Consider the following 26,849-nt stretch of genomic DNA (forward strand, 5'->3'; position numbering starts at 1 on the left):
TCAGATAATGTTGTTGGCACAAATCACAGACGCCAGTGCCGAGATAAGGCCAAGAAGTCTGTTTTAGAGACTTGGTGTCCATAGTTTTCACATGTGCAGATGCCAGGAGGTATGACAGTCAGAGAGACAAGTGGTAAAATAAAGGGTCCATCTCCTGTCCAACCTCTGGGACTCACCTCTATGTCCACGGGACACAATCACAGATGGGACACCAAATGCCACATCTCCGATCAGCTCCAGAAGCTGGTGTTTATTTCTGTCTGGGTCTTCTGTGTCACCTAAGTACTTTTTGATGGCAACTGGAATCTCATCCTCAGGGAGGTTCTAGAAAAGATGAGGGAAGTGACCACTAGCATGGGATTTGTGTGGCTTCTCCGGTTCATTGACTATGAACTGCTTGAGCCCTGGACAAATCCCTCCTGGGTGGTGATGTAGGAAAGCCAGAAAAAAATGGGGACAGAAGGAAGACCCTTGTCATTTCATGTCAATCTGTCTGTTTGTATTCTGGACAAGTTCACATCTTTTCTTTGTTTCAAAGAAGTTGATATAATTGACAAATTGACCTGAGTGCTTACAAGAATAAAAGAGGACTTCTTCAACAGTGATGTAGCCATCTTCTGGTCCAATTTCACTTCAGAGGGTGGATAGTCCATCATCTGTTTAAAAACATGTTGAAACACCTGTGAATCCTCAGGAGTTAGCAGAATGAACTCAATAAGTCAAATGTACTGGGTGGTTTTGTGTCAACTTGACACAATCTAGAGTCACCAGAGAAGAAGGAACCTCAGTTGAGGAAATGGCTCAAGGGATTCCAGCTGTAATGCATTTTTCCAATTAGTGATCAGTGGAAGCAGGCTCAGTCCATGGAATATGGTGCCATCCCTGAGCTGGTTCTATAAGAAAGCAGGCTGAGCAAACCAGGTAAAGCAAGCCAGTAAGCAGCACTCCTCCATGGCCTCTGTATTGGCTCCTGCTTCCAGGCTCCTGTCCTGACTTTCTTCCATGGTGAACAGCAATATGGAAGTGTAAGATGAATAAACCCTTTCCTCCACAACTTACTTTTGAGTCATGGTGTTTTGTTGGACAATAAAAACTCTAAATAACTAAGACACCAAGCAATTAAGGCAAAGCAGAATAACATTATTGTGTTGGACAGCCATGGTCATGGCAGTTTGTGGGTTTTAAAACAGTCAGTGAAACAGATGGACTTATACAGAAATGCAGGCATGAAAAAGATTCTCTAAATATGTGCATTGATCAGGCCAAGGGCACAATGACCCTCAAAGCAGATGGGAAACACTACCTCACAGACATAACAGGAAAATCAAAAATCCTTCTGCAATGAGAGCCATGGAAAATCTCAGCCTGTCTCAGTCCTATGCAGTGACTTGATTTAATTCCAGTATAGCTTCTAGCAAGTGAAAAACCACACAACAATGTGACCTGAGTCTCCCTATGACTTTTGGAAAAGCCTGCTTCTTTCAGGAGAAATCACTCTTCTCCAGCTAAAATGTGGTTGTAGATAGACAGCCCCTGACATCTGCCTCAGAGAACTTGCTATAGAAACCTAGAGATATCCTCACTTCTCTAGCTATGAAAACCTCACACCCAAGGATCCCAACATTTGAGAATAAATATCATTAATCTTTTTGTAACATATTTGGAATGTAAACACATGGACAACCATTCTTGTTCTATCTTCCAGTCTCCAATGTTCTAACTACAGTGGTAGCTTTACTCCATCTTGACCTTCTATCTGCCATGAAAGGTGAAGTTTGAATAAGGAGCCCAATGTCTGACTATACAGATTCTCCCCTCACTCCAAAGTTTCTCTCCAAGCTCCCCCAGCCTTGAAACCTCGTCAGGTTTAGAGATGTTTATATCTAGGACTTGAGTTCAGGTCATGTTTGAGCGTCTCCCTTTTGCCACCCTCTTTTACCTAATGTTTGTATTTTGTTTTTAATCTTTGAAAAGGAAAAAAAAACCTCTTCCCTTTTAAAAGTGTATGGGGGAGTGACTCTGAATCTTTCAATGATGTGTAATGAGAGCATATGTGGAGATTTATGTCAAGCATGTTCAAGTCCTTTGTGGAAGCAGTGGTTCCTCAGGCTGACTCACTTGAACTTACAGCCATTTCCTGTTTAGAGACACCCCTTGTTTGTCTGATTGTCTGAATCTTATCTCTATAAGCTCTCTCAGCCTGGACACTTCAAGCCCCTAATTTTAATGGAATGACAAAGTGTTTGTTGAGATAGAATTTCCAGGACTGGACAATCCAGGGTTAAAGTTAGCTTGGGAAGAAAATGTCTCAATGGAAGTACCCATGGGTAAGAAGAGACAGATGCCCTAGATACAAGCAGAGGTTGGGGAAGAAACAACTCATTTGCAATAATGATGGGCAGGCAATGGGGATGTTTTATCTAAGAGGTCTGTTTATGCTCACAGTTGGCAGAATCCAGCCAAATTCTTGCTTGTTGATTCCCACAATGTAGGGCACAGTGTTGAAATTTTTCTCAGCCAGGATCTCTTCAGGCATCTTTGGCAGCAGCACTCCATCAATCACAGTGGGAATGAAGGGATGGCTCTGAGAAAGAGAGCATACATTGTCAGGAATAACCTGTTTCTCTCTCTGAGCTCCTAAGGGAGTATCTAGAATATAAACTCCATGGCTTGGGCAGGAGACACAGGAATTTGGGGTCTTAAGAAGGAAATTAAGGGACTATATGCCACTAAGGCCTAATTTGGGGTATCTCTCAGTGACAAGTTGAGGGGGGCAAGGAAGGCTCAGAGGGGCCCTTAGCTGAAATTAAACATGTATCATTGTAGAATATGTATTTCTACATCCAAAATGATTCTCTCTATTCCTGATAGTTATGCCTGTTAAAGTTGCCACAAATGCTGCATTAGTGACTCCTGAGCTAGCACTGCTGGGGAATTCCAGAGGTAGGTTCCTGGGACCCTCTACTCACAGCAATTGTCATCATATGTGGGTCCCAGTTTTAAAGACACATATATGTATATGTATGTGTCTTTAAACATGTATAACACAAATTTGTTACAAAGAATTAGCATACGTAGAATTTATTATAATAAAACACCAGATTAATAGGGCTTAACATTTCCCCAATCATGGGTCACATAAGAAGAAATTTCTTTGGCTTTGTGATTGTGATTGTGATGAGTCACAATCATGGAATCTACTATAATTTTTAAATGTACTGTCTCATGAATCCACTACCTAATAATCCATTACCTAATTTTCTGTCTATTCCTGACTTTGTCACACACTGAAGGTATCACATGACTAATCTTTAGTATGGATTCCCCAAGAGCTAGGCAATTCTCCCCTCCCCTTTTTGCGTGTATTGTCATGTTGACTCATCAATATTGACTTCAACGTTGAGAAGCACTATAACTCAAGCATGACAGAAGCCTGCCATCAGGAATGTTTCCTCCACAAGGCTCCTCACAACCTGTCTTGCCTGGGGACCCTGGACATATCAGCATCACTAGGTTCTACAGCATCTTAATCAGAGAAATCACTTAACGCAGCAAACACTGAAACTGTTTTTGTGGCTGTAACAGCCCACAAAGCTGCACATGTGTGATTATGAATGATGAGATGATAAGATAAGGCTCTGTTGCAAATAGGATGCTAGGACCACATGACTGACACTTGGCTCAAACCTCTCATTCCTCTGTGAGGGTGCTGCAGATGACCACAGTAATCCCACACCTGCAGACTTAGGGCTTATATATTCACTTTTGCAAGTAACTAAATTCATAGTTTATAGGATCTGTGATTGATGGTGAGCTCCATGTCTGTATTTATATTCTAAATTAGTTATTCTTGAGAAACAATTGGACTTTAACTGGTTGGGATATCACTAAACCATGCAATTGTTAAAAAGTAACTATAGAGAACAGAGACAAAATACTGCTGAAAGAGAGAACGACAAACTACATAAACACCATGTCCACTGCCAAGTCATGCCAAATACCTCTTCAAGACTGTCCAGACCTCAAATACTGCTCTAGGCTGGTGTAACCCACCAAAACCCTCTGCCTGTATTACTGCCATGTACAGGCCTCCCAGGTAGGCTCAGCATCTTCCCTGGCTCTTTCCTACACATCACACTATTCCCACACTGCAGCTGAGCCCTCTGGACATGCGCTGCTTCATGTGGGGTCACAAGCCAAGTCCTGTCTGCCATGTCCCCCTTCCCACATCCATGGCCAATTTAGCTTCAGACCTCTTTCTTCATCCTTGCCTTCACCCAAGCACACAAGCACCCCCCCCCCAGCAGGTCTTGGCATCTGCCCTTCCCTCTGCCTGCAGCATTCTTCCTCCAGGGTTCCCAACAGCTGGCTTCCTTGACCCCTCCAGAGCTTTATTGGTGAACTTCAGCCACAAACACTGAAAGACACCTCCTCTGACCCTGCTATCTACAGAAAACCACTGGCCGACCCTTGCCATCTCTTCCAGTTTTTAAATTTAATTCTAGTTGATAGAAACACACACACACACACACACACACACACACACACACACACACACATATATCATGTAATATATGTATTACATGTTGTTATGCACATTCTTTTGTCTTCTGCTACACACCTTGCCTATTAGGACAGAAGTCTCCAAGAAAGCAGGAGATTGTATATACTTCACTTTCATACCCAGCTGTAAAATCAGCCCCTGACACAAAGCAAGTCCTCAGTAAATCATTTCTGGATGACTGAAAGAATCTCATTTCACTCTTAAGACCCTTAAGGGAAATTCTGGGATTCCCCAGGATTTAAACAGAGAGGTCAGGACCATAGCTGGCAACAGCTGGACATTGGAAAGGTGGGAGGGAGGAGACGGAGGGTGATGTTGGACTATCTTAGGCCACAGGCAAACAGAAGTCTAGGCTCCTCTCTATACAGCTTCAATTTTGTTCCTCCCATGAAACCCTTAGCTAGGCATCTCTGACTCTGGAGAGCAGAGAGTTCTAGTGGGGCCTCTCCCTGCAGGCTCATCTTGGGAGTGAGGAATATGAACAAGAAGGGGAAGACTAGGCCCAGGGCACTGAGTTGTGGACCAGGAGCAACCTACAGAGATTTGAGGGTAAGTTCAATTCCTGCCTCTGATCACTCTGTCTGTGCTAACTGACAAGTGAATGATTTCCATCTCTCGGCCTCAGCAATGCACACACAGGATGACCAGACTTATACAAACAGAAGGATTATTCATCCTTATTTGGAGTAAAAGCACTGTTAAGACTCAAAAGAAGTCTAACCCAGAAAGCAATGGTCCTTACCTGTCTGGTGTCTTCATGCAAATCCATCTTAAAAAGATTCTGTGAAGATAAAACAGAGGCTGTGTTAAGAAGCTTTCCCTGATACTCCCTGAGCCAAGATACACTGGGGTGTGCCTAGGCCCTATCCCAAAGGATATGATAGACTCTGATGACCCCCCCCATGGAAAGCCTCACCCTCCCTGGGGAGCAGAAAGAATATGTGATAGGTAGGATTTTAGTTGAGGGGGGAATGAGTGGTAGGGGAGTAGAGGAGGGAGAGGGAACTGGGATTGACATGTAAAACAATCTTGTTTCTAATTCAAATAAAAAAAAAATCTGAAAAAAAAAGAATCTTTCCCTGCATGATATGTCACAATCAGCCTTTCCTTCCTGATTCCTCCAGTGTCCTCTGTGTTTGGGCACTGTGTGTGTGTGTGTGTGTGTGTGTATGTGTGTGTGGTAGGAGCAGCAGAGTCAGGGTCATTGGTGCTCTGGAAAGGCAGTTTCCATGAGTGCCTGTCCTTCTCTTTCCTCCTACTTGTTCTTTCTCACAACAATACCCCAAATTCCTCCACAGGAACAGTGAAAACAAAGTGATTGATATGGTAATTTGAAGGACGTTGGGGCTGAGATAAGCTAGAGTGTCAGGAGAAAACACTTTCCCAGCCCTCACTTTCTTCTTCCTTAACCTCATAATAGAGCTGCTTTCTATATGTGGGTCAGATCCATTATCTAAGATTTGAACATGGTGAATGTACAAGACGGAATGTACGGAGTGGGATGAATTACAGTGAACATAGGTTTTAGAGTCCCCAACACAAAACTAGAGCTCTCACTTCAGGAATGTGCACTGACAGAATCATGAGAGTTTAGACAACTACATGTGACATTGGGGTTACCATGAGCCCAAATATAAATAACGGTTCAAATATACCTGCCAGACAGCATAGAGTTTACACCAAATATACTGATAAAATTTGGAGAGGGTTGGCTTCCGAAAAGGTTTCATATAGCTCTTGTGTACTACTGTCTTCAACCTCCCAGGGAACAACCCTCCTGCTTATAACGTCATCCAGAAATGATGGCAAACAGAGGGAGAGAGATTGGTAGATTGGCAGATACCAAACGTGCTCTCAGCACCTGGATCTAGCTGCATTGTGAGCCCTCTGCTCCTGAATGTCTCTGGCCTTAGTTATCTGAGGATTCCTATGGGTGGAAGAAATTTTTTTTCCCATTCTGGGTATACTAACACATCTGTGAAACAGAAACCAAGGGGAAAACCTATAATCCCACTACTGTAGATGGTGATTCAGGAGAATTTAGAGGCCATCCATGCCTCTCATGAGAGTGAGGCCCTCTCATAAATCCAAAGAGAAAAGGAAAGCAGCTGTTCTTAACTGCAAAAGGCTTGAATTTCATTATTTATTGAGTCTGATGGACCAGAATCCAACACCCAAGGCCATATTGGATTCAACGCATGGATATACAAGAAGAACAGAATGCAAGAGGTGGTCTATGAGGATCCAGGATTGTCTTCTAGTGTGCAAAGTCTGTATGAAGAGACCAGGCTCTCAGCTAAATCCTGAGACATCATCTGTACTTGTCCCCTATATCCTCTATTTTTCAATTATTTGTCCTGTGAGTTTCTGTTATAATAAACTGTCAAAAGCATCAATTAGTCCTCAAATGTCACCTTTTTGAATAGGGTAACTCTAATGAATTTGTCTCCTCACTGTATTACCAACACATGTACCCATTTGATATATGATTGTTTTTTGCTTTGGATTGTCCTGACAAGCAGAGATAATGTTTACTTTATTCTTGCATCTCCTACCCTGACACCAAGCTTTCAAAATTATCATAGTTGGATTGATGTAGTTGGTCAATATATGAGCCAATGGTGAGTTGGAAAGATATACCAACAACTGTCTAAGGGATTAGGTGAAAAGTTGCAATTGCTGACTGAATGACTCATAGATTATGGAAAAGTTGAATGTAAGTTATTAACAAGTTCTGATGGCCCTATGCTAGACTAACAATGATTTCAATGAATTGGATGGAGGGATGGATAGATGGAAGACAATAAATAGGTAGGCAGCTGATTATCCTTAACTCTTCACAGAAATACTCTCTGAAAACAGAAAAATAGGTAGGGACTCTTATAATTTCAAAAGCTTATAAATCTGCCAGATAAGTTATAATTCCTTTCATAAAATATTTGTACTCAATGTCCCTATTCTCAATATTCAGAATGGTGATGTGGAAATGTAGAATTCTAAATTCTTCAGATACATTTGGAAATAAGACTACCACATATTAAAATTTGAAAGAACTAGAGCATTGTTATATGGCTTTTTATCATACTTTTATCAAATGTTTTGTGACATTTGATATTTTTCATTATAAAAGAGAGAGATTAGCCCTTTCCGTGGACTCATCGCAGACCAGGTGAGCCACCCCCTGCTTTTACCCAATTCTTGTCCTAAGTGCCATCCACCCAGATCCCTCCAGGCTCGTCCCTGCTTGAAACAGACACGCCCAGGCAGGGTGGAGCTTCCTGAATCTGGCTTGGTTCAGGACACTCTTCCTTCCCTTTCCGTGGACTCATCGCAGACCAGGTGAGCCACCCCCTGCTTTTACCCAATTCTTGTCCTAAGCGCCATCCACCCAGATCCCTCCAGGCTCGTCCCTGCTTGAAACAGACACGCCCAGGCAGGGTGGAGCTTCCTGAATCTGGCTTGGTTCAGGACACTCTTCCTTCCCTTTCCGTGGACTCATCGCAGACCAGGTGAGCCACCCCCTGCTTTTACCCAATTCTTGTCCTAAGCGCCATCCACCCAGATCCCTCCAGGCTCGTCCCTGCTTGAAACAGACACGCCCAGGCAGGGTGGAGCTTCCTGAATCTGGCTTGGTTCAGGACACTCTTCCTTCCCTTTCCGTGGACTCATCGCAGACCAGGTGAGCCACCCCCTGCTTTTACCCAATTCTTGTCCTAAGCGCCATCCACCCAGATCCCTCCAGGCTCGTCCCTGCTTGAAACAGACACGCCCAGGCAGGGTGGAGCTTCCTGAATCTGGCTTGGTTCAGGACACTCTTCCTTCCCTTTCCGTGGACTCATCGCAGACCAGGTGAGCCACCCCCTGCTTTTACCCAATTCTTGTCCTAAGCGCCATCCACCCAGATCCCTCCAGGCTCGTCCCTGCTTGAAACAGACACGTCCAGGCAGGGAGGAGCTCCCCGAATCTGGGTACAGGCCACTCTTCATTCCATTCCCGGCGACCGATCCACCAAGAGGCCTAACGCCATCAGAGTGAGGAGGCTACGAGGAGAGGCAAAACCATCCAGAGCTTCGGACATTGAATTCCTGGCCCACACACACTACAGAGTAACAAGAGGAGATAGAGAGATCCTACCTGCACTCACTGGAAAAAGATATGGGAAGAAGACAGAATAAGAACCCGCTCAACAACAGAAAGACCAATATGACACCACCAGAATCTAGGGACTCCACTCCAGCAAGATCTGAAAAGCCCAACACAGTGCATGAAGAAGAGATGGACCTCAAAAATTATCTGAGCAAGATGATAGAGACCTTCAAAGAGGAAACAAGAAAATCCCTTAAAGAAATAGAAGAAAAAGTAAGCAAAAAATTACACGATATGGAGGAAAAGACAAACCAAAATATTCAAGAAATAAACAAATCTCTTAAAGAAGCTAAAGAAACCCAAGATAAAACAACCAAACAAGTGAAGGAAGCTCTTGAAACAGTTCAAAACATGAAAGCTGAATTAGACACATTAAAGAAAACACAGAATGAAGCGATGCTGGAAATGGAAAGGTTGGATAAACGATCAGGATCTAAAGATGTGAGTATAACTAATAGAATCCAAGAGACAGAAGAGAGAATCTCAGCTATTGAAGACTCGCTAGAGGATATACATTCATCAACCAAAGAAAACCTCAAGACCAACAAATCCCTAACACAAAATATACAGGAAATATGGGACACCGTGAAAAGACCAAACCTAAGAATAATAGGTGTAGAAGAAGGTGAAGAAACACTGCTCAAAGGTACAGAAAACATATTCAATAAAATCATAGAAGAAAACTTCCCCAACCTACAGAAAGATATGCCTATGAAAGTACAAGAAGCTTATAGGACACCAAACAGACTGGACCACAAAAAGAAGTCCCCCCGACACATAATAATCAAAACTCCAAATCTACAGAATAAAGAAAAAATATTAAGAGCTGCAAAGGAAAAAGGCCAAGTAACATATAAAGGCAAACCAATCAGAATCACACCCGACTTCTCAATGGAAACTCTGAAAGCCAGAAGGTCTTGGATAGATACCCTACAAGCACTAAGGGAGCATGGATGTCAACCCAGACTACTGTACCCAGCAAAACTTTCAATCACTATAGATGGAGAAAACAAGATTTTCCATGACAAAAACAGATTTAAACAATACATATCCACAAATCCAGCACTACAGAAGGTTCTGGAAGGAAAACTCCAACCCAAGGAACATAACTACATGCACAAAAACACAGGCAATAGATAATCTAATATTGCCAAACACAAAAAGAAGCAGGAGAGCAAAATCCACACACAATGACACCACCAACAATAAATCCAAACCAAACAAGAACCAACGAACAATGGACATTAATATCCCTAAATGTCAATGGCCTTAACTTACCCGTAAAAAGATATAGGCTAACAGAATGGATACGAAGACAGAATCCATCTTTCTGCTGTTTACAAGAAACACACCTCAACTTCAAAGACAGGCGATACCTCAGAGTAAAAGGATGGGAAAAGATTTTCCAATCAAATGGCCTCAAGAAACAAGCAGGTGTAGCAATCCTAATATCTAACAAAATGGACTTTAAACTAAAATCAATCAAAAGAGATGAAGAAGGGCATTTCATACTCATCACAGGAAAAGTCCATCAAGATGAAATCTCAATCCTGAACATCTATGCTCCAAATACGAAGGCACCCACATTTGTGAAAGAAACATTACTAAAGCTCAAACCACACATAAAACCACACACACTTATAGTAGGAGACTTCAACACCCCCCTTACACCACTAGACAGGACCACCAGACAAAAACTTAACAAAGAAACAGAGGATCTGAAAGAAGTCATGGCCCAACTGGGGTTAACGGATATCTATAGAGCATTCCATCCAAACTCAAAAGAATATACCTTCTTCTCAGCACCACATGGCACCTTCTCCAAAATTGACCACATAGTAGGCAACAAAGCAAACCTCCACAATTACAAAAGAATTGAAATAACCCCCTGTATCTTATCAGACCACCATGCATTAAAGCTAGAATTCAGCAACAATACAAATGGCAGGAAACCTGCAAACTTTTGGAAAATGAATAACACCCAATTGCACCATTCCTGGGTTGAGGAAGAAATAAAAAAACAAATTAAAGACTTCCTAGATTCTAATGAAAATGCAGACACAACATACCCAAACTTATGGGACACTCTGAAAGCAGTCCTAAGAGGGAAGTTCATAGCACTAAGTGCCCACATGAAGAAACTAGAAAAAAGTCACATTAGAGAACTGACAGAACAACTGAAAACACTAGAGCAAAAAGAAGCAAACTCACCAAGGAGGAGTAGACGCCAGGAAATAATCAACCTGAGAGCTGAAATCAATAAAGTAGAAACTAGGAAAACATTACAAAGAATCAATGAAACAAAGAGTTGGTTCTTTGAGAAGATCAACAAGATAGACAAACCTCTAGCCAAACTAACCAAAAGGCAGAGAGAGAGCACACTAATTAACAAAATCAGAAACGAAAAGGGGGATATAACAACGGACACTGTGGAAATCCAGAGAATCTTTAGGTCATACTTTGAAAATCTGTACTCCACAAAATTCGAAAATCTAATGGAAATGGACAGTTTCCTGGATAAATATCACTTACCAAAATTAAATCAAGATCAGATAAACAATTTAAATCGACCCATAACCCCTAATGAAATAGAAGCAGTCATCAAAAGCCTCCCAACCAAAAAAAGCCCAGGACCAGATGGCTTCACTGCAGAATTCTACCAGAAATTCAAACAAGAGCTGATACCAATACTCCTCAAACTGTTCCGCACAATAGAAGCAGATGGGATATTGCCAAACTCCTTCTATGAGGCTACAATCACTTTGATACCCAAGCCACACAAAGATAAGAATAAGAAAGAGAACTACAGACCAATATCTCTCATGAACATTGATGCTAAAATACTCAATAAAATATTGGCTAATCGAATCCAAGAACATATCAGAAAAATCATCCACCACGATCAAGTGGGCTTCATCCCAGGGATGCAAGGATGGTTCAATATACGAAAAACCATCAATGTAATCCACCATATAAACAAACTGAAAAAGAAAAACCACATGATCATCTCACTAGATGCTGAAAAGGCCTTTGACAAAATCCAACATCCCTTCATGACAAAGATCTTGGAGAGAACAGGAATAACAGGAACATATCTAAACATGATAAATGCGATATACACCAAACCAATAGCCAACATCAAACTAAATGGAGAGAAACTCAAAGCATTTCCTCTAAAATCAGGAACAAGACAAGGATGTCCACTCTCTCCATATCTCTTCAATATTGTTCTTGAAGTTCTAGCTAGAGCAATAAGACAAGATCAGGATATCAAAGGGATACAAATTGGAAAGGACGAAGTCAAACTTTCACTATTTGCAGATGACATGATAGTCTACATAAGTGACCCGAAAAACTCTACCAGGAAACTCCTACAGCTGATAAACACCTTCAGCAAGGTAGCAGGATACAAAATTAACTTAAATAAATCTGTAGCCCTACTGTATACAGATGATAAACTCAATGAGAAAGAAATCATGGAAACATCACCTTTCACAATATCCACAAGCAACATTAAATATCTGGGGGTAACACTAACCAAAAAAGTGAAAGACCTGTACAATAAGAACTTTGAGACTTTAAAGAAAGAAATTAAAGAAGATACCAGAAAGTGGAAAGATCTCCCATGCTCTTGGATAGGCAGAATTAACATAGTAAAAATGGCAATTCTACCAAAAGCAATCTACAGATTTAATGCAATCCCCATCAAAATCCCAACACAGTTTTTCACAGACATTGAAAGAACAATACTCAACTTTATATGGAAAAATAAAAAACCTAGGATAGCCAAAACAACTCTTTACAATAAAAGATCCTCTGGAGGCATCACCATCCCTGACTTCAAGGTCTACTATAGAGCCATAGTTCTGAAAACAGCTTGGTATTGGCACAAGAATAGACAGATAGACCAATGGAATCGAATTGAAGACCCAGATATTAACCCACGCACCTACGAACACCTTATTTTTGACAAAGGTGCTAAATCCATACAATGGAAAAAAGATAGCATCTTCAACAAATGGTGCTGGCACAATTGGATTCGAACATGCAGAAAATTGCAGATAGATCCATACTTGTCACCATGCACGAAACTTAAGTGCAAATGGATCAAAGATCTCTCCATAAACCCAGCCACACTGAATCTTTTAGAAGAGAAAGTGGGAACAACCCTTGAACAAATTGGCACAGGAGAACGATTCCTGAACATCACGCCAGAAGCACAGACACTGAGGTCTGCAATTAATAAATGGGACCTCTTGAAACTGAGAAGCTTCTGTAAGGCAAAGGACACAGTCAGTAAGACAAAACGACCACCCACAGAATGGGAAAAAATCTTCACCAGCCCCACATCTGACAGAGGACTGATTTCCAAAATATACAAGGAGCTCAAGAAGCTAGCCACCAAAACACCATACAATGAAATTAAAAAGTGGGGTGCAGAACTAAACAGAGATTTTTCAACAGAGGAATCTGAAATGGCTGAAAGACACTTAAGAAAGTGCTCAAAATCCTTGGCCATCAGAGAAATGCAACTCAAAACAACTCTGAGATACCACCTCACACCTGTCAGAATGGCTAAAATCAAAAATACCAATGACAACCTATGCTGGAGAGGTTGTGGAGAAGAAGGAACACTCCTCCATTGCTGGTGGGAGTGTGAACTTGTAAGACCACTTTGGAAATCAGTATGGCGGTTGCTCAGAAAAATGGGAATCAATCTACCTCAAGATCCAGCCATTCCTCTCTTGGGTATATACCCAAATACTGCTTGTCCATACAACAAGGACATATGTTCAACCATGTTCATAGCAGCATTGTTTGTAATAGCCAGAACCTGGAAACAACCTAGATGCCCCTCAACTGAAGAATGGAAAGAGAAAATGTGGTACATTTATACAATGGAGTACTACTCAGCAGAAAAAAGCAATGGAATCTTGAAATTCGCAGGCAAATGGATGGAACTAGAAGAAACCATCCTGAGTGAGGTAACCCAATCACAAAAAGACAAACATGGTATGTACTCACTCATATATGATTTTTAGACATAGAGCAAAGGTTTACCAGCCTATAATCCTCTACCCCAAGGAAACTAGAAATCATGAATGACTCTAAGGGATAAATGGACCCCAGGAATGGGAAATGGCATGAACTCCCGAGCTAATTGAGAGCATGAGGGTAGGGAAGTGGGTGTGCCACAATAAGAGCACAAGATGAAGAGTAGAGGAGAAGAAATGGAGGAGCAGATATATTGAGTTGGGGGAAGAATAGAGGAGAGAGAGCAGGATGAGAGATACCATATCAGAGGGAGTCACTATAGGTCCGAGAAGAGATCTGGAACTAGGAAGATCTCCAGAGACCTATAAGGATGACACGATCTGACAGTCTGGGCAGTGGAGGAGAAGTTGGCCTAGAAACCCTTCCCCTAGAATGAGATTGATGAATACTCTCTATGCTATTCTAGAGTCCTCATCCAGTGGCTGATGAGAGCAGAGACAGACATCCACAGAAATACACTGAGCTGAAATCTGGAACTCAGTTGAAGAGAGGGAGGAATGAAGAACGAAGGGGTCTGTACCTGGTTGGAGAAACCCACAGAAACAGTTGGCCTGAAAAAGGGAAAGCATATCGACCCCAGATGCTCTTTGGGAGGACTAATCCAGCCCCCTGATCATGGATGCCAATGGGGAGGCCCCTGCACTCCTGGGAGCCTCTGGAGGTGGACTGGCGTTTTGCCCTGGTGGGTGGGAGGGACTTCGAGAGCCCATCCCACTTGAAGGGATTCGCTCTGTCTCTGAACACATGGGGAGGGGCCTAGGCCCAGCACAGGAAGATTTGGTGGACTTGGTGGAGCCCTGGTTGGGGGCCCTACCCTGCCTGGGGAGTGGCGGGTGGATGGGGTGGGGGGTAGGTTGGAGGTGGGGGAGAAGGAATGGGGGTGGGGGGAGGGAGAGGGAGAGGGAAAGTACATGTGAAAATATTAATAATTTAATAAAAAAAAAGAAAAAAAAGAGAGAGATTAAACTAATCATTATAATATTCAAAGACTAACACTATTGTCAAGAGGCAAGAAAATGTACTGGATAGATAGCTTCTCTAAAATTACAGGAGAGAAGAAGTGATGGCATCTGGGGTAAAGTACAAAGTTTGGGGACACTAGGACAGGAACACCTACCAATTTCAGCGTGGTCTCCAACAGTTCTTCCTCTGTCTTCTGGCGAAGGCAGTGAACCATGGCAGCTGATGTGGTATTTTTGCAACCAGCTGTAACTGCAATTTTCTTCAATAGATCACAGGCACAGCAAAGGTCAAGAGTAGTATTTATATCTCTGTCAATAAAGCCCAGGGTTCTGTCCAATACCCACATTCTAAAGATGGTACATCATTGCCCAAAAGATGCAATACAGCAGGTATGGGTTCTGGGTCCCTCCGAATGTTGCCTCTGTTACTAATTGAAATTTGATACTGACTATTTAAATATTGGAGACTGTGTTAACTTAATAATTTGTTAAGTGGAGTTAGGCATGTTGGCACACACCTTTAGTCCCAGCAGTTAGGAGGCAGAGGCAGGCAGATCTCTGTGAGTTTTATGCCAGTCTTGTCGACAGGGTAAGTTTCAGGACAGTTGGGGTTACAGAGTAAGACCAGGTCTTAAAAATCAGAAGCAAATAATTTGTTAAATGAGCACCCTACTGTGAATGTGGCTGAGTTAAAGGAAGCCATGTACAGTATGGTGACAAAAAAGAACCCAGAATGCTACTGTCTGGTGTAGATCCACTTCCTCCATGCTCTGGACAGATGGCTTCTACCACCCACATATGAATTGCATCTCTCCTTAATAAGAAGGAATACATGCAATGTGCTCAGGAGGGTAACCCTTCCTGTCACACCAAAACTTGTATTGGATTGCAGTGCATCTAAGAAACAGGATTCACACAAAATCACTCAGGAACTTGAAGAGCTCAGCCTAGATGTGAGCCCAAAACAAGCTCTACCCAGTAACCATGCCAACTTCATCCCAGGGCAAAAGGATTCATGAGGAGAGAGGATAAAAGGGCCCAGGAACTGCCCAGCATGGAATTTACCTCAGCCAAGGGCCTGGTGTTCTTCTTGACCAGGCCTGCAGTGAGGGCCACTCCACTTTCAGAAATGGCCCTGTGGAAGAGATTCTTGGCCAAGGGAGACAATACCTGGCAGAGGAAAGTAGTAAAAGAGACTTTATACTCTCAGTGACTCAGAGACCTCTGTGGGACCAGGGTTTGGACTCCATTTGATCACCTTCAAGCCAGATGCTAGATATATGTAGAGATTGATAAAAATTGTAGGAATACTACAGAAATACCTGTCATAATGTCCTCCTTGGATTTACCTGCACTTTTCCTTATCTCTAAAGAAAATACAAACATTTTCCTCTAAATATTCAGCTAGTGACTAATACATGTTTGAAAATATGGTGATATGTTGTCATTCCGATCAATACTCAGGGATTTTGAAGGCCACTCATTACTCTCAGAAGTTTCCATAGATTTCCTTGGTTTTTCCTGCTCCTCATCTCCATACCAAGAAGATTCCTCAGATCATCAGAATGTGTCTGTGACCTACATTTTTTGTCCTACCTCTCCCTGTTGCAGTGTCTGTCCATCCTTCCTCACAACCATCTCTCCTTTCTCACTCTGCTTTCTCAACTGGACCCTTAGTCCCAGATACTGTTGCCCTTCTTTTTGGGTTTTCAAAGCCAGGAGACCACCTCTGATGAGCTCCCAGTGTTTCTGTTCCCTCGAAGTGTAGATCTATCCTGGAGCCAAATAGTGATGCCTTCCCTTTTACTATCTGTAGTTTACTGCCAACACTCCTTTCCAAGAGAGAATTCTATGCTGACGTGATGAGCCAAGAGAAAGAGAATTCTATTACATGAGAAAAGAAATGATATACAACAGGTACTTTTTATAGTGGGGCATAAAAGTAGCCCCTAATAGCCAAGGAGGGTTTGGTTTTTAGTCTTCCACCATCTAATGCTGAGCAATAAAAGTATCAACACTGAATCCAGACACTGAGAGCAAAGTTCCCACAGCTGGACTGGCTGGTCTCCAAGGGATCCTATCAGCAGCTGCTGTGCCTGGATAAGGCCCTGTGCCGGGGACACTTACAAGGACAGAGACACTTTCACCTCCTGCTGACTCTCCAAAGATGGTCACGGAGCCTGGGTCTCCTCCAAAATTGGCAATGTTGTCCTGGACCCAGCTCAGTGCAGCCACCTGGTCCAAGTGACCCCAGTTCCCCCAGCTGTGTTCATCCCCTGTGCTGAAAGAAAACAGGTTGAAGGTAGACACATGGTGGCTGAATTCTCAGAGCTAGAGACAAGGCTGGGGCTCTTAGTGAAGTAAGTGAACCCTGAATTCCTGGCACATGCTTTTGCTGCCTTTCATCTCTCTAGAAATGGTCTATCTGGGACTCTACACTCATCTTCCAGAAACTATGTAGCCTAAGAACTAGTGAGGAAACAAGACAGACAAAATCTCCAACTTCTGAGTATATTCAGTTCACACTTCTGAGCACAGTAAGCAGGAATGAAGAAATCTTAGTATGAAGTAATGAAAGTGCTTTGAAGAAAAATAAAACTAGCTTACAAAAGATGAAGGGATGGGGGTTGCCACTTCAGGTGGTATTTTCTGATTTCAGGACCAAGAGAGGCCTCTTGGAAGCAGTGGTTAATAGGTTAATAGGGACCTGAATAAAATGAGCACGTGGGCTTATGAATATCATAAGATATTATTCCTGTTAAAATAAGCAGCAGGTGCAAAGACTTCTGGGATTAAAAATGTGGGTGTAGCTAGCAGCAAATACAGGCAGAGCAGGTACTGTGAGCCTTGGCAGAGAGTTCTTTGTTGTTATAGGTGGGTGGGAACTGTCTACAGAAATGAGATAAGTTTCAACCCGTATCTCTCACAGCACTCTGGCCACTCTGTAGAAAATACATGCCTTAAAGGTAACAGGTTTACTAAAAAAAACAAAATAGAGGTGATAACAATAATCCAGTTCTAAACTGTAAGAGTGGAAGCCCAGGAGTAGATGGGAAATAGATGGAATCAGTTTGTTTGGAAGGTGTAGCCAAAAGGATTGGTTGGTTGGTTAGATGTTGAGTGTAAGAAAAAGAGGAGTCCCAAATGTCCCTGAGGCTTTTATGTTGAACAATCAAGAGGTGGGACAGCACCTGTGTAAAGGAAATGGAAGGTGGTGTTCTTTCTGCTTGGAATATCAGAAGCTTGGCATGACTGAATCCACCTCCTAGAGCACTGTGACAACTCAGCAAAACGTGCTTTAAAATCAACTGTTACCTATGTCTGGGATATCAGAGAGAACAGCACAGAAATCTGTTCAGAAGCAAGTGTAGAGAGTGGAGAACTAATAGACAGGTGAGGCCTGGTACTGAAGCAAAGGAATGCATTGTGGAGGAGCTTCACAGAGGTTAGGATTACTGGAGCTGGATCCTTGCATCTTTGACCTAGCAGATGTTACATTTTGGATGTGATCATGTGACAGGATTATATAGTAACAGAACCTGCAAAATGTGAGGTCCAGTGAAATCTCATTAAGCCACTGTGCACACTGCCCTTGGAGGTGTTGAGCTCACTGGGCCAAGGTTAGTTTTCTAGTGAGCTAGTTATAAAGAGAGCAAGACTTCCCAACTGCCCCATACAGCTTTGTGCCTCATCATGTGATCTCTTCCACTTGCTGCAGATTCCATTTCTGTCCCTCTACTGTACTGACCTCAATAAGGACCCTCACCAGACTTCAACCAGAAGAAACATATCCTGGATGTTAAGCCTCTTAAATTCGAAACTCAATAAATATTTTCCTTATAAATATCACAAGATCTGGGGTTCTGTTACATAATGAGAAAACAGATTAATATGAGGGCTTGTGTGTAGAGAAGAGTTCAAAACTCTACCTGAAGAATCCCCAGATGCCCAGACGGTATTGAATGGCCACCACCACCACATTTTCATGGGTAGACAGGGCCAGGCCATCATAGGTGGATGCCCCACCCAACACTAGTCCACCTCCATGGATCCACACCATCACCTTGAAAAGGACACAACAACACATATCATTAGAAGCCTCCTGGAGGGCCATAGAGATTGTCTAGCTTGGTTTCCTATATCTAGGTTGACACAAGGAGAGCATCACCCAAGCCACAGTAGTACCTGCTGCAGCCTTGCCTCCCCAGTTCCCTCAGCTGGGGTGAGTTGTCCCACACATCATTTCTCACCTATCTTCTAAGACTCATGGGCCCTGTCTTTACAGGTCTCCTTAAACTGAAAACACAATCATGGCCACTAGTGTTATGTTCGCCCCAACACCCCATCCTCCTCATGTGAGGACTTTGTGTGAATAGCTTATATTAAGCTTTCTTAGACTTTATGTCTAACTGCATATATGGTGACACTGGGTGAAACAACAGGATAAATGAATGACAGTCCTATCCTGTGCCTTTACATTAGACCCAATAAAAGGGCTCTCTTCTTCCCTTCCTCCTCCTCCTCTCTCCTTCCCCTTCGCCAACCTCTTCTTCCCTTCTCCTCCCTCTCTTTTGCTCTCAGATAAGGGTTTGATTTTTTTAAAGATAGTGTAATCATGGCTGGCCTGGTGCTTTCTATATAGACCAAGCTGACATCAAACTTGCTCAAATTACTTTTGCCTCAGCCTCTTCAATGCTGAGGCCGCATATGTGAACCAAAGGCTTCTCTTGAGTGGCCTTTTTTTGACTAGTGGTTTTTCCTTCTGATGCAGAGGATCAAACTCAAGGCCTTGAGCATCTAGACAGCTACTTTACCATTAAGCTACACTGTTGTCCCTATTGCCTATCTTGATATCCATTAGTCCAGCAGGCTGAGGAGAAGAATCAATGACAGTGGAAACAACAGCATCAGAACCAGAGGAGCATCCTGAAACTAATACAGTAGTAGAGGCAGGGACTATGGAGGTTGGGAAACCACAGCTGTGTCAGCAGAATAGCAAAGTTGACAGCAGCATCCGAAGCCAACAGCACAGCAGTAACAGCCAGCAGCAACAGAGGCCATGACTTTAGCAATGGCAGCAGAAGCATCAATAGTAGTAAAATGCAGTGATAGCTACCATCCTAGAAATGGCAGCCATGTTAGTGGCTAGAGCTGTGAGAGGCAGTTAGTTACTCTCAGAGAGTAGCAAGTACAGACACAAGAGGAATGGTAGAAGTTAAGAGGAGAGAGGGTGGGGAGCCGAGGTTCATAGAGGAATAGGGCTACAAAAGCCAAAGAAGAGAAACTACAGGTCTCGGCTCCAGAAGAGCTCCAGAGAGCTGCTCTATCTTAAGGACCCAGAGTCTCAGCAACCCTTGTTCCTGACTGGAGTTGAACAATAGCTATTGTCAGAGGCTGGAGGATCCTGATATTCAGGCCTGAAAGCTAATGCTTGCAGTGGTGTAGTGCTGGGGGATCCCAATGTCTAGTTAAAATTGGAATCTGCAATTCTAGTCCCTGCCCAGAGCAGGGAGTGCAGCCTTGAAGCTACTCTAAGGGGCAAGGAGACCCCAACTTCTATGACTGCCAAAGAACTACAACATTTGTCACCATAGGGTTAAGATCTTCAGTTCTAGATGACTTCCCAACATCTGCAGCACAACAGGACACAACCTACTGTGTCAGCAGTGGGCCACTGCCATGGAGGCTGCAGAAGTAGTTGCACTTCTCTGTGACCCCAGGATTCCTAGGGTAAGGAACTGCAATGTGATGTCCAGTAATACTATAGTTATTCAGTTTTCCCTGTCAGAAAACCAGGGAAAATTAAATTCTAACTGTATGGCCATATTCCCCAAGCACCAGTTTCATAGATAAGGAAATAAAGGCACAGGGGATTGGAGAAGCTACTCAATGTTTCCCTGCTTTGAAGACTCATGCAAAAAGAGTACATCTCCAGCAACATTCCCAGATCTCAGTGCGCCCAAAAGGCAAGCACCACTGCCTGATGTCTCTGGGGGAAAATCAAGGAAAGTATCCTCTATGATGGGCAGAATCACTTCATGCCTGTGATACCCCTCTAGTTGTCCTCAAGCCCTTCTGTTTGCACAGAGGAACTAGATGCGGAAACTCAGAAGGTTGGAGAAGTCCCACAACTTACCGGCAGCCTGTCACTCCTTGTTAAGTCAGAAGGAGTGTAAATATTTAGGTAGAGACAGTCTTCAGAAAACTGGAGAGGAATGTTCTCCTTTCTGTTGGTTAGGAGATCATTGACTATCTGCCCTGTCACTGGGTCTTGAGAGCACCTGGGAGGGGAGAAAGAACATTTGAGGTTCCACCAGGTGCAACCTGGAAACATTACCTGGCACTGACCTTGCACGGGGAGATGTAATTCTGTAGGTAGGTTGCTATCACCTGATGGGTGATATTGGAATGGAGATACCCCAGGATGCCACAAGAACTCCAGGACTGCAGTCTTCTTGTCCTATAGCAGGAAAGTGATTTATTGTGTCTCCTTTCCTGGAATCTTAGCTCTACCCTGGCCAACAGCATGGATGCTCATATGTTGGCTTGCCCTTGGAGATGAACTCCCTGCACTCTGCTAGGCTTTGTACAGTGGGTGCAAAGTAGACTGAATTTCTCTACCAGGTGAACATGCTCTAGTCTTTGAGTGACTGCCATCAACCACAGAAATGCCCTCAAGTGGTAGAGCTGTATACCAACCAGCGTCTTATCAGTAACCTCAGGAGACCTGCTTTCCTGGTCAGTTTCACCCACTGATAGGCTAAGTGACCTTGGGCCATTTCCTGATCTGGGCTCCAATCTGCCAGGTCTCAATAAGGACACTGCTATGTCAATCTAAGAGCTCTGCAACCCTGGCCTGCTAAGGTTCTACCATCAGTTGCGAAGCCATCACTGTTACACTCATACAAGGCCTCAAAGGCCATTCAAGATTAGAATTACCAATGTTATTGAAGTCTTCCATTGAGCCAGGCACTGGTTATATTATATGCTCACTCATTAATGCCTGAGGTCAGCTCCAGGGGTAGGCTCCAGTTTCATGATCATTTTGTAGTTGAGAAAACAAGGCACAGGGAAACCACAACACAGATTAAACATCTCACCATATCAGCAACCCAGCTGTGCAGTGCTTATATTCCCAGTGCATCACAAGCCTTGCCCCCAGATCTCCATGGACCCAGGAGCCCAGTATTGCCTCTGGTGTTTAGAGGCAGCAGCTGAGGCCATCAAATGTCAGGATGACACAGGTAGCAGAAGTAGGCAACAAAAAGTTCATTCTGGTAACTTTTCCTACATTATGGAGGGTAAGGAGTAATAGTCATAAAAGCAGTAACTCAAATGTCAGAAGAGGAATTGGTTCATTTCAACAGTATTTCAACAGAAAATTAAGATTACATTTATTTATTATTTTATCACATTATATCATTTCTGAGATAGGGTTTCCAGTGAAAACCAAAGCTCATATACATGCCCAGTACTTCTTTTTCTGCTGCAGTGACATAGCCTGGGTGCTTTTTTTATTTTTTGGTTTTGAAGACAGGGTTTCTCTGTATAGCCTTGGCTGTCCTGGAACTCACTCTGTAGACCAGGCTGCTCCCAAACTCGCAGAAATCCACCTGCCTCTGCCTCCTGAGTGCTGGGATTAACGGCATGTGCCACCACCTCCTGGCTGAACTTACATTTATCATTGCTGTGATTATTATATATTATTTGTTTCCCCAAATGAAGGATAAAATTATTTCAATAAGCCTAAGGTTTAGGCAGAGTTTATTGATGGATACTTTTTTTGGAGAAAATTTAAGAATAGGTTTATAGCATTTGATTAAATAATACTACTTCTTGGGACTCATCCTAAAGAACTCATGAATGTATGGCATAATTTAGTTTCAATACATGATCATATGTGTACATCAACTATACCAAAGCCACCCTTGTCACCAGATGTTAAAGACTGAGTGAGTGTAATGCAGTGCGATGCTGAAATTAAGACAATTGAAAGTAACACTGTGCTATTCAAAGGCAGAAGTTAATGTCAGCATATTCATAAGTGAAACAGGCTCTTACCAGAGCTGCAGACTGTTGCCTGCGAAAGACAAGGGACTGTACACGTGTCAGATGGTGGTAACAGTTGTCTTTTGTAGCATCCCGTGTGGGTTTACTTTCCTCTGCTTTGCATTGCATTGTGTGTTTCCTAACTTTCCTGTACGAAGTAGTCGTTACATAAATAACCAAACTGTAAAACAGTGGAGTTAAATAGTGCCTGGTGGAGAAAGGGATCTAGAAAGCTCATCAGTTCTAAATGTTTCAAGTTTTCATGGTGTCCATTTTTGTTTTTGCTCTCCAACAGTTGAAAGGCTTTTGTTAGGGGTCAGGAAACACACACATGCTACAGGCACACAGAGAAAAAGACCCTCTGCAAAGCAGAGTGGAGACTTGGGAAGCTGAAGTCCTCCACAGTGCTTTTGACTCCAGAACAAAGAGAGTACTGTGTTGACTCTTTCCTATGTCACTCCAGGACAGCTTTCCTCCAAAAGAGACCCAGGCCCACCCCAGAGGCTTACATAGGTGGGTAGGAGGTGGCATTCTTCACAAAGTTCCAGGGCTCTGGAGGCTGTGGTGGAGCAAACCTCAGGGATCCAAGAGGAGGCTTGGCAAAGGGGACTCCCAGGAAGACGGCCACAGGCTGTGCGAATCCTTCTAAGCTCACATACTTCCCCAGGACTTTGCCATGAACAGTGTCCACCACAGGAGGTGAGGGTGTGTGTCCTGTGGAAGATGGAGAAAATGAGGACACATCAGAGGGAAAGATCAGAACTGAATATTTATTTAAAGGGCTTCTCCACTTTCTAAGTATGAGGCCTGAATATATTGGCACAACCCTGTAGGCCTCAGTATCTTCTCACCTCAGACAATGATGAAGAAAACAGTCTTATTTTAGAAGGCTAACTAGGATGCCTGTGGATCTTGGCAGTGTGAAGTTCTTTGTACTAGACACTGATTATTTTTTATAACTAGGAGAAACATGAAATAGGTAAATACAGATATATAAATAAGAAAGGAAGAACTGATCCCTGCCCAGTGTGGAAGTCATGGGAAAGGAAGAAGACTTGGTACTAGTTCAAGGCAGGTGCTATTGGGAAGCTGGTAAGATGTCATAAGATGATGTTATAAGACAGGAGCACTAAGAAATGCAAGTCAGTAAAAGGCAGCTGAAGGTCAGCATATGTGGCTGTGTGTGTGTGTGTGTGTGTGTGTGTGTGTGTGTGTGTGTGTGTGTGTGTGTAAGACTACTCTGCCAGGGCCACTGTGAAGTGATGGGAGTGCTGAATGTGAACACACAGATGGCCACAGCTGGGGGTAAGAATGTCTACTATAGGGCAAGAGGATGAGGGCACAGCCCTGAAGAAATGCAAGGAGAAGGGGAACAGGTTGATAAAGATGCTGAGTGCTTCAAAGACGTGAAGGAAGTCTGTACAGATTTCGGTGTGGCCTCCATTAAGCCAATATCAACCCTGCACTGAGACAGAATGTGTGGAAACCAAATGACTCAGCAAAAATTTTTGGCTAAGATGGGAGTTGTGAACAAGGCTACTTATAATAGTTCCCATTTATATTATGTGGAATGTGCACGTATCGACACCATGAGCAGTCACTGTGTGCCCAAGCTGCATTCCACTTCCTTCAAATTATTTCTCAAGGAAATTTTACTAGTTGATTTTAAATGTGCTCACTTAACAGGAGAGCAACATGGACTTGCAAACAGCTTATGCAATCCTAAGATGGAAATGGGTGACCAGCAGCAAAGAATGCCCCACTCAAAACTGGGTCCTTTCTTTGCTTTGCTCTTAGCTCTTGGCTTCTCACAGTGTCACGTGTCTAGAGAGAAGATAAAATCTAAACAGATTCTAGGCCGTCATAGCCAAACACCAGCTCTGAATTCAGGAGCCCCAGATAGACTAAGGTGGTGTTAGGAGAATGCATGACTTCATGAATCTCACTTTCTCATTTGGTAAGATGTTACAGATAAACACTGAGATCTAAAATAGTCTTGTATCAACCATGGATTTAATCTGTTCATTTGGTGCTTTGACACATATGACTTTCATGACCCCGTGGGAACTGTGGTTCCTAGGGTGCACAAAATCCAGAACCACTACGGCACCAACCTCCTTTCTTTATATCTTATATCTTGTGCTACCATCTTATCTATTGTAGTCACTTATGATCACACAGAAGACAGTTAAGATAGTCTGAGACCAAGAATCCTTTGAAATTTTTCTTTTTGTATTATTTAAAACATTTTAATTGAAATATATTTTGACCCTATTCTTCCCTTTTCCCAAGTCCTTGTAGTTCCTCACCCCTTCCTTTCTGCTTAACTTCGAGTTCTTTCTCAAAAAGCCAAAGCCCAATACAACAATGAATCCCCCCAAACCAAGAAAACAAAGTAAACTACACATAAAAGGAAACAATAACAACAACAAAAACTTGCAACCAAATAAAAGCACACACAAGAACCTGTGGAGTACATTATATGCTGGTCCTTAAAATGTTTTAAATTAGTGTTTCACCCATGCCTACAGAAGATACCTCTAGGAAGCACCTGTCTATAGTTTGCCCATTCTTCCACCTCCTGACGCTGCTGCTTTTCTCTGGTCACACCCCACCCAGATGGTGAACCCTTCCTTTGGGAGCCAAGATTATCAATGTGTCATTTCACTGGGCATTATCTCTAATGTGTTGACCTGACCACACCTCCAATTAATGCGATGCATTTTATTAACATTTTAAAGTGTGAATATGTATGATATATGTGCATGCATGTGCACAAGTGTGTGTGTGTAAGTGAAGGTGTGTGTGTGTGTGTGTGTGTGTGTGTGTGTGTGTGTGTGTGTGTGCTATTGTGCACATGTGGAGGTCAGAGGATCGATCATCTTAGGCATTGTTCCTCACCTTCTAGCCTGTATGAAAAATGGTTCCTTTGGTTTGCCATGGTGTACAGTAGGCTACTTGGCCCATGAGCTTCGGGGAATTCTCCTGTCTCTACATGCCATCTTGGCATAGGATCCCTGGGATTGCAGATGCATGCTACCACTGCTGGCTACATGTGGATTCTGGGGCTTCAAAATCAAGTTCTTGTGTTTGCACAGCAAGTGCTTTGCAAGTGAGCCTGCTCCTCAGCCAGATACACTTCATTTTAAATCCCTGCCTCATTATCTACCCCCCTCCCACACCTCCTCTAGCCTAGTCCCATCAAAGTACTGTGGAAAGAACCCCCTAAGGCATCCTCCCAGTGACCCAGTGGGAAAGGTACAAGTGTCAACACTTCTTCAGAGATGGGCTAACACAAGTTTACCTAGCTGAGGACTTTGCCTGAAGACGAAGGGTTTAGAAGTACTGAGCTGAGATTCAGAATTCTCTACTAAGCTTTGTTCCATGATCAGGCAAAATGTAGACTAATAATTAAAGAGAAAACAAACAGCTTTCCTAATCCCCTTTGTAATACATGGGGCTATCTCATTGCCCTCTGTACCTGTCATGTGATCCTAGGTCTCAGAGTGTTTGCCTTCTCTCACTCAGCATGTCCACTCCCTTCAGTAGTTGGTTTGGGCTACTTGTCTAAAGGGTGAAAATTGCTACAGAAAGAGGTCTGTTACAGCTTCGCACTATGCTCGCCTCTGCCCACCTCTACCAGGTATTAGTGGTTTGAAATGTGCCCTCACTACCCCAATATCTGTATTAAAAAAGACTCACCCTCTGCTGTGAAAGTTGCAAGAGATACCAGGATCAGAGTATAGAGGCACATAGTAGAAGGCTACAGGCTTGGGGGACAGCAGGGTCTCCAGCCTGTGATAAAGGGGTCTACACGGATCCTGCCCCAGTCCTGTAGACTTCTTGAAAATTCCTCCCAGTTAACTGTATAATCCCAGAAAAGGATACTCTTTCTATTCCAAAGAGCTCTGAAAGTTTACCAGGAGATCACCCAGAGTTTACACTTCTTTATCTAAATTGTCTGGACTCTACACTTAGATTGCAAGAGCCCACAAACTGGTTAAACAACTTCTTGCATAAGCATTTCTCCCTGTAGCACTCTGGCCTCAGAGTTCTCTTATTTCCCAAACCCA

General features: G+C 43.0%; 1 protein-coding gene across 2 annotated transcripts in view; it reads right to left on the reverse strand.

Moving 5' to 3' along the window:
• LOC100766045 (carboxylesterase 1E) overlaps positions 1 to 26,530 on the reverse strand; it is a 34,030-nt gene extending 7,500 nt beyond the window's left edge. Inside the window, exons 1-11 of one of the 2 annotated variants that reach the window (XM_035441412.1) lie at positions 26,486 to 26,530; positions 25,470 to 25,479; positions 23,286 to 23,490; positions 20,864 to 21,008; positions 18,657 to 18,790; positions 16,855 to 17,008; positions 15,793 to 15,897; positions 14,883 to 14,987; positions 2,444 to 2,584; positions 576 to 656; positions 177 to 324 (exon numbers count right to left, since the gene is read on the reverse strand). In XM_035441412.1, the coding sequence (XP_035297303.1) occupies positions 177 to 324; positions 576 to 656; positions 2,444 to 2,584; positions 14,883 to 14,987; positions 15,793 to 15,897; positions 16,855 to 17,008; positions 18,657 to 18,790; positions 20,864 to 21,008; positions 23,286 to 23,490; positions 25,470 to 25,479; positions 26,486 to 26,530 (1,273 nt within the window). Of the gene's footprint in view, positions 1 to 176; positions 325 to 575; positions 657 to 2,443; positions 2,585 to 5,306; positions 5,346 to 14,882; positions 14,988 to 15,792; positions 15,898 to 16,854; positions 17,009 to 18,656; positions 18,791 to 20,863; positions 21,009 to 23,285; positions 23,491 to 25,469; positions 25,480 to 26,478 lie in introns of both variants that reach the window. The other variant, XM_027405603.2, reaches the window with a different exon arrangement.
• Between the last annotated feature and the right edge of the window lie 319 nt (positions 26,531 to 26,849).

This window comes from Cricetulus griseus, chromosome 3 (genome assembly GCF_003668045.3).
Source record: "Cricetulus griseus strain 17A/GY chromosome 3, alternate assembly CriGri-PICRH-1.0, whole genome shotgun sequence".
NCBI lineage: Eukaryota > Metazoa > Chordata > Mammalia > Rodentia > Cricetidae > Cricetulus > Cricetulus griseus.